A 9,009-nucleotide genomic window follows, 5' to 3' on the forward strand; every position below is an offset into this window, starting at 1 on the left:
TTTCACCCCAATTACCATCATCAAAATATTGCAAGCGGAAGGCTCTTATACTGAAGAGGTGAATGTTGACAAAGAATACCACAATTCTGACGACGGAAGCTAAAGGTTGGGTCATTCAGACACCCACTGGATATCCGATGGGTCTGTGTAGAGGAGAAGAGAGGAGTGGCCGTACTGAGTGAGTTAATCCACATGTATTTGTAAGTTTTGTCTTACATCCCTTTGGTTCTGAGTTGTGCATGCGTGTGAAAGTCATGGGTGAAAGTGCTTTGATTTGTGTCTGTGGATTATTTTGGCGCTACATGAATACTTTATTGTTTATCTATTCATCATCATCATCATTATTATTATTATAATCAATATTATTCTCATTATCATTATGCTCATTATTATCATTCTCGTTATCATCATCATTATTATTAATATATTATCATTATGATTACTACTACTACTACTATAGTGCATAGTGAAGCAAGAAATGCCTATGTTAGCACTAACTTAGTGAAAGCACAGGGTTATACATAAAAGGATAAGATTAATGAAGGAACAGATAAAATCAAGATGGTGTTTCAAGAAAGAACCTCCCAAAAGCGGTTCATTGCAATATAGTCAGAGCTGCAAACAAGTCGAAGTGGACCTCAATTACAAGGTAAACTGAACGCTCGCTCTTGCAGCGAGGAGGAATCCTATTGAGAACAGGAAAGAGAGAAAGAATCCAAGCTGATTCTACTACGATTTTTGCACAAAAATAACAGCTCCACTCTGAGCCGAGAGCCCTTGCTTCCCGCAACAAGAGGACCGTGAGGACGAACCCACCAGTTCTCATTAAAATCTGGCGATGCCTCTCCACCTTCTCATCCACCTCCCCCTCACTCCCCCCCCCCCTCCAGGCCATTCCTGCACCATCCCCCACCCCCCTCTCCTGCGCATACCCCCCGCCCCTCAACCATCCTTTCCTCCCACCTGCCCCCCCCCCCCCCCCCCCCCCCTTTCTCTCTCATTTCCCGACAGCCCATCATTCCTGTCACTAGCTTCTTAAAACCTTTTGCCACCGTCATCCTCCCATCCACACCTCTTCCTCCTCATCTGCTGAAGACTGTCTGTCCTATCGATTTCTACCTCAAGGGGGTAAAGATAAAACGGAGAAGAAGAGAGAGAGTGTGTGTGGGTGTGTGTATGTGGGGGGGGGGGGGGGAGGGAGAGAGAGGCGAATAGAAGAAATAGAGAGATATAGGGAGGGACAGAAAGAGAGTGTGGGAGAGAAAGGGAGAGGGACAGAGGGAGGGAGGGAGACAGAGGTGAAAAGGGGAGATAGAGAAAAGTATAGGGAGGGAGAGAGGTGTGTGTGTGAGAGAGAACAGAGAGATAGAGGGAGACGAGAGAGAGAGGAGACACGAAGGGGGAGAGAGAGAAAGAAAGAGAGAATGAGTGAGCGTGTGTGACTGGTGTGTGTGTGTGTGTGTGTGTGTGTGTGTGAAGAGAAGCAGGGGTTGAGGGTGCAGGTATAAAGGCCCTGGATTGAGAGAGAGAGAGAGAGAGAGAGAGAGAGGGTAATGGTGGACGTGAGAAGAGGAAGGCATCGAAAGGCTCAGGATTTACGAGTGTCTCCTTATGGCTGGCATGGCGGAAGGCTGAAAGTTCCATGCTTATGTGTTGGCAATATGATGGGACTGGAGGTACACTCTCCAAAAGGCCAGGGTTCACCCCTGTTGACAACTTCAAAGCGGCGTCGACCCGCCTATCTGCTGATTACGTGTGGATGAAAACACAAGGGTTCATCTGAGAGCACGTGTCTTCTTTTGGCAGAAAGTCTGGGTGTGAGTGGTCTACTGTAAGGGGGAAACATTGGAGAAAAAACACTTGTGTGTTTACATTCGGGGTTCAGTTATGTTTCTACTGTTTGGGGTTCACTCATGTGTCTGTACTTTGGGGTCTTCCCTTGTGCGTCTAATTTTGGGGGGTTCCACCACCGTGCATCTACTTTTGGGGTTTCAACTTGTGTGTTTATTTTTGGTGGTGAATTGGGAAGTCCAGAATGCCTACTTTTGTGGTTCTTTTGTGTCTACTTTTGGGTTTGCCTGTATCTACTTTTGGGTTTCATTTGTGTGTCTACTTTTGGGGTTCACTGAATGTCTACTTTCGGGGTTCACTGAGCTACACACACACGTCGCTGTCCAGTGGATCCCTGCCCACTGTGGTCTGGCAGGAAACGAGGAGGCGGACAGACTGGCCAAGTCTGGCAGCAGACTGGAGCAGACAAACCAGCCAGTCTCATACAGGGAGGCAAAAACTCTGGTCAAACGAAAATTCAAAAACACATTCCAGCAACAACATAGCCATCAACCAGATGACCAGATGCCTCACCTGCAGCGATTCCAGCAGACAATCATATTCCGACTTCGCACGGGGCACTGCCGCCTGCGAGACCACATGTACCGAATGAAGCTGTCACACACTCCTGACTGCCTGTGTAAGACAGGCCCACAAACCCCGGAGCACATCCTGCAGTCCTGCACCCTGTATCAAGATGCACGGACGCAGCAGTGGCCCTATGGAGCCACACTGGCAGAAAAGCTCTGGGGCACCAAAGAAGACCTCATCAAGACCACCACCTACATTTCCAGCATAGGACTGCAAGTCTGAGACCATGATCACGGGGAACGCAGAAGAAGAAGAAGAAGGGGTTCACTGAATGTCTACTTTTGGGGTTTTCACTCTGAGTGTCTGCTTTTGGGATTCATTTGGGAGTGTAGTTTTGAGGTTTACTTGTGTGTCTTCTTTTGGGGTCACTTGAGTGACCATTTTGGGGGTTCCCTTGTGTGTTTACTTCTGGCAGGGAAATGGGGGTTAACTATGTTTCAGACATAATACGGCTGCATTAACAGGATGAAAATGAAGTTTTGGGCAACGTTTGGATTGTGCTTGTTTGCAACAGTATAGCCACATCTGGGAAACTAGCTGAAAACTGTATAGTCCTGACAGTATGGTAACTCACTGCCGGTTAGCCAATACTTAAAACAACACAGTCAATAAGAAATAAAAGCGTCTCACATGACAGGTCAAAAAACATTTGGATTCAAAACATGAATTAAGTTATGACCTTTTGAAGTGTTGTATGCTGCATGTGCAAAATGTGAAAGCCACTGCAAAAAGCTTCTAATACGATAGGCCAAAAACATTAATTACATTGGATTCAAGACATGAATTAGGTGCTGATCTTATGACGTGTATGCTGCAAGTGCAAAATGGGAAAGCTGCTACAAAAATCCTTTGTCAATTCACTGGTACATTAACGACACGTGTGTCACATCATTCATATATCACATTACGTTGTACTACACACTGTATCACTTCATTGTCGTTGTATGTTTGTTTAATCGCAATTGTCTTCTCTGTAGAAGAAATTTCGAAAGCTCTTATGATTATTAGTCAACATTTCAAGGCTGGCCTTAAATCCTAAGTTCTGTCTTTCGACCATTTGATAACTCAAGACGGATGTTACTATACCGCAAGAAGAAACTTCTTAAAACAGTACCTCGTATTTATCTAAGCTACAAACAAACAAACTCGAGGTGAACTCAATTACGATGTAGACTGAACACTGGTGTAGCAAGGTGGAATTTTTAATTTAAAAAAAAGTTTAAAAAAAGGCTACGATTTATTTTAAAGAAAAAAAGGGAAAAAACTCCATTCTGGCCCGAGAATCTTTCCTTTCCAACGCTGCGACAAGAGCATGGTGCGGACGATCCCAGCAAGTTCTCATTAAAACCTGGCGATGTCTCTTCACCCTTTCCCCGCCTCCCCCCCCACCCCCCACCTGTCCATTCCTGCAACCCCCTATCCTTCCCCATTCCCCCTCTCCTGCCCACCCACACACTACCTCCCTCATTTCCTGACACCCCATCATTCCTATCACCACCTCTTAAAACCTTCGCCACCCCGCACCCCTCACCCATCCCAACACCCCTCACCCATCCCAACACCCTCACATCATCACCCCCGTCTTTTCTTCTTCGTCTTCAGTGAAGACAGTCTGTTTCTATCGATTTTCCACTTTGAGAGGGTAAAAAGGGAGAAAAAAAAAGAAAAGAAAAAAAGAAGAAGAGCAAGATAGTCAAAGAGAGAAAGAGAGAGATGGTTGATCTGAGCTACGTCTACTTTTAGGCTGTAAGTCGGGGGTGCGAGTGGTCTACTGCTTGGGGGAAAATTGGAGGGTCCACTTGTGCGTCTACTTTTGGGGTTCAATTATGTGTCTGCTTTTGGGGGTTGACTTGTGTGTCTATACTTTTGATGCTCACTTGTGTGTCTACTTTGGGTTTTTAGGGATGCACTTGTGTGTCTATTTCAGGCAGAGAATTGGGGGTTTCTTCTGTAAGGTTCACTTGTTTGCCTACTTTTGGGGTTCACTTGTGCGTCTTTTTTTTTTGGGGGGGGGGGGGGGTGGGGGGGGGGGGGTCACTTGCATGTCTACTTTTGGGGTTCACTTGTATGCCTACGTTTGGGGTTCACTTGCGTGTCTTCTCGTGTGTCTACTTTGGGGGTTCACTTGTGTGCCTTCATTTGGGGTTCACTTGAGACTCTAACCTTTGGGGTTCTCTTGGTGTCTAAACTTTCAGTGGTCCATTGTACCTTTTCTTTTGGTGGTTCACTTACGTGTCTGATTTTTTAGTTCACTTGTGTGCATTTTGGGGATTCACTTGAGTGTCTCCGTTTGGATTCCATTTGTATGTCTACTTTTGGTGTACATTTGTGTGCATTTTGGGAGTTCATGTTAATGCATTTTTGTCATTCACTAGTGTGTCTACGTTTGGGGTTCACTTTGTCTACTTTTGGGGTTCACTTGTATGCATACTTTTGGGATTCACTTGCGTGTATACTTTCAGAAGAAAGGTCTAGAGTTGGGGTGGTGGAGGTGAAAAAATTAGTTGAATTAGTAACAATAATAACAAACAATAAGAGAAACAACAGTGATGAAACTCGAAGTGGAAAAAAAAAGGGGTAATGTGGAAAGGGGACAGGGGTGCGGGGGGGAACAGGATACAGTCTGAAGATGGCTCATTTGATGAAGATAATCATAAAACCACAACGTACAACACGGAAAACAAATACGATGCATAACAAGATACAATCACAAGGTAGCGCAGACACACACACACACACACACACAGAGAAAGTCAAAGATAAGAGAGAGTCGGATGCAGTGAGAGAGAGAGAGAGAAAGAAGCAACCCATCCACCACAGACTTCATTCTGACGCGGGGTGGGCGGGGTACACAGCAGGGTAAATCACCATCCACTCACCTGAGCCTGGGAGCAGAGCAGGGGGGTGGAGGTCATCCTCTTCAGGGACTCCTCGTCAGCGTCCAGCAAGTTGTTGGTGCTGCTGTTCTCCCCCCCACAGACCCCTCCTCCCCCACCCCCCTCCACCTGCACCACGTGGGAAGGACAGGCCTCGCCCTGCGTCAGCCTCAGCATGCAGGTTGGGGGCGAGGCGTTCTTGGAGCGGGCGGCAGAGGCGGAGGAGGAGGAGGAAGAAGAGGAGGACGAGGAGGCAGCGCGGGAGCCCGTGCCGCTGTGCACGCAGTCTTCGTGCACGTGCTGCTGCCGGAAGTCCGCCGGGTCACCTCCCGAGGCGGACCCCCCGCTGGCCTCGTCGGGGTGGTGGTGGTGGTGGGGGTGAGGGGCGTGGGGGTGGTGGGGGTGCGGGGGCTGGTGGTGAGGGGAGTGCACCTCCATCAGGTCGACGCTGCGGGCGAAGGCGTCCCTGAGGTTGATGGAGTGGAAGGACACGATGCTCCCCGTGCGCTTGGCCTTCTCCAGGGCCTCGCGCCGCTTGAAGGCCTTCTCTCTCCGCATCTGGTCCTTGTAGAACTCGGCGAAGTTGTTGACGATGATGGGGATGGGCAGCGCGATAACCAGCACGCCGCATATACAGCACACACTACCCACGATCTTACCTAGCACCGTCTTGGGATAGATGTCTCCGTAGCCCACCGTCGTCATGGTGATGGCCGCCCACCAAAACGTCTCCGGGATGCTCTTGTACTTAGTCTCGGGCTCGTCCTTCTCGGCGAAGTAGGCGAGGCTGGAGAAGAGCAGGATGGAGATGGCCAGAAACATGAGCAGCAGGCCCAGCTCCTTGTAGCTCCGCTGCAAAGTGTAGCCCAGCGACTGCAACCCAGTGGAGTGGCGGGCCAGCTTGAGGATCCTGAGGATCCGCATGATCCGGAAGATCTGCACCACGCGCCGCACGTTCTGGAACTGCTCAGTGGTGCTCTTGTTGGTCTCCGTCAGCCCCAGGGAGATGAAGTAGGGCATGATGGCCAGCAGGTCTATGACGTTCAGAGGGCCCTTGAAGAACTTCCACTTGTTGGGCGAGGCCCAGAAGCGGGCCAGGTACTCCAGGGTGAACCAGCCGATGCACACGGCCTCGACCATGGCCAGGTCCTCGTTGTCTCCAGTGGCCGTGGGGTTGTCCCTCTCCTGCAGGTCCGGGATGGTGTTGAGGGTCAGGGCGATGGTGGAGAGCACGATGAACAAAATGGAAATGATGGCAAGCACCTGGAAAGATACACAGCCCAACACCTACCTCAACGATCTTCCTTCTTTCTTTTCTATTTCTCCCTCTCTCTCCCTCTCCAATGGTTCCTTCTTCCACCAGAAACATGGCGCAACACCTACCTCAACGATTTTCCTTCTTTCTTCTCTATTTCTTCTCCCCCCCTCCCCCCTTCTCTCTCTCTCTTTCCTTCCACCAGAAACATATCGCAGCACCTACATCAACCATTAAGCGCCGGGTCTTTTTCTTTCTATCCTTCCTTTCTTTCTTTCATTTTTGTTTTGTTTTGTTGGTGGTTTCTTCCTTTCTTCTCTGTCTCTTTTTCTCTCTCTCTCCAATGGTTCCTCTTTCTTTCACCAGCCAACGATCCGTTTCCAGAATGCGATATCTGCCTTTCTTTTTTTTTCTTCTTTTTTATTATTATTATTTTATAGTGTGTTCCATGCCACGAAGGTTTGAGAACTCATTGTTCAAGACTGCCTTTGACTGACTAACTTTTCTTATTTCAATGATTACCAAAATAAAGAAGAAGAAAGATGAAGAAAGAAACGTGTAGCAAACAGTTTTCGCGAGTCGATTGTATTCTTGGAATAAACTGTGTTGAAAGCAGTTTGTTTTTTTTGTTTTTTTTCTCTGCCGCCCGTGTATGAAAAACAAGCTTTTGAGCTTATGAAGTCTCTAGCCTCGTCTGGTGGTTAATTTCTGGAGAAATATTTTCAAACTCTTTCTTTCAGTCATTCTTATTGCTAAGTGTGTATGTTTATCATTTTCTTATGTTTGGTAAAAACAAGCCTACGGTGTTCTTTTGCTGTTTTTTTTTTGTTGTTGGAGAAAACGTGTGGATTATTATTATCATTTTTTTTTTTTTTACAATGCTCCTCACGGTTTTGAATGTAAGGTGCAGTATTTATGGACAATCACGAACGCAGTCTCATCGCCGACTGTAAAAGTGATGTATTAGACGGCATAGGTGTGAAATCGGATACCAAGAGCACATCTGGGATACAGATAAATAAAAAAAATAAAGAAAGAAATAACGAAAGAATGAAAGAAATAAGAATTTGTTTGCTTATCTACTTCCTCTTGTTCGGTAATACGTGTTCTGAAGACCACTGAGTGTGAGGTGCTACGTTGATGTTTGTCTTTCTCTCTATTCTTCTGGCTATCTACCTAAGTAACTACCTCCAGGTCTCTTTACCTACACACACACACACACACACACACACATATTTTATATATATATATATGTATATATATATATATATATATATATATATAAACACGTGGGAGTGACCCTGGTAACTATCTCCAGGTCTCTTTACCTAAACACACACACACACACACACACACACACACACACACACACACACACATATATATATATATATATATATATATATATAAACACGTGGGAGTGACCCTGGTAACTATCTCCAGGTCTCTTTACCTAAACACACACACACACACACACACACACACACACACACACACACACACACACACATATATATATATATATATATATATATATATATATATATATATATATATATATATATAAACACGTGGGAGTGACCCTGGTAACATGTAAACAAATCATCTCTTGCGGTAGGAACGGGACTTCCGAAATTTTGGAATATGTGATTGATTTATCTCTCTCTCTCTCTCTCTCCCTCTCTCTTGTTTTCTTTTAACCGTAAACTGTATGTGGCGTTTATTGATTTTGAAAAGGCATTTGATTCCATTAACTGAAATCTATTATGGCCCATCCTGATTAAAAACGGAGTAAGTGGAAAACTCTTCAATTGCATTAGGAATATGTATAGTGTTGTTAAAACAAGAGTTAGATGTGGTGATAAGCTTACGAAGTATATATGTTGTACTAGAGGAGTTGAACAGAGAGATATTTGTAGTCCTATTTTGTTTTCATTATTTATAAATGAATTAGCGATAGAAATAATAGATAAGGGAAGGCACGGTGCTAGATTCACAAGTGATATTATGAAATTATTTATTTTACCACTCGCTGATGATACAGTTTTACTCTCTGAGACAGTTGTTGGTCTTCAGACGCAGTTGCATAATCTGAAAAATTCAGCCAATCAGTTACAGTTACGGGTTATTTTGGATACGAGTAACATAATTGTCTTTAGAAAAGGGGGTTATCTGGCAGCGAGGGAAAGATGGGTTTATGATGGTGTTGTTATTCCTGTCGTTAATGTGTATAAGTATCTTGGAATATTCTTCTCTACGCGTTTGAGTTTTGTAGCTGCATGTAAGAATTTATCTAGCAGAGGGAAAATGCGTTATTATATATCATGAAGAAACTTCGTTTGTTGAATAATAATTCTTAAGCTATTTCTGATTTTTAAAAAATATTCAGATACAACCTATTGTGCTATATGGTTCAGAATTTTAGGGGTTGAAATGAGAACACCCAATGATTTAGTA

The 9,009-nt window shown here is 45.3% G+C and overlaps 1 protein-coding gene across 1 annotated transcript in view; it reads right to left on the minus strand.

The window, feature by feature from the left end:
- Positions 1–9,009, minus strand: part of LOC143280158 (uncharacterized) — a 147,510-nt gene that overhangs the window by 36,339 nt on the left and 102,162 nt on the right. The window contains exon 3 of the mRNA XM_076584742.1: positions 5,301–6,560. Within this exon, the coding sequence (XP_076440857.1) occupies positions 5,301–6,560 (1,260 nt within the window). The remainder of the gene's footprint in view (positions 1–5,300; positions 6,561–9,009) is intronic.

Source organism: Babylonia areolata, chromosome 3, assembly GCF_041734735.1.
Source record: "Babylonia areolata isolate BAREFJ2019XMU chromosome 3, ASM4173473v1, whole genome shotgun sequence".
In the NCBI taxonomy this organism is placed as follows: Eukaryota; Metazoa; Mollusca; class Gastropoda; order Neogastropoda; family Buccinidae; genus Babylonia; species Babylonia areolata.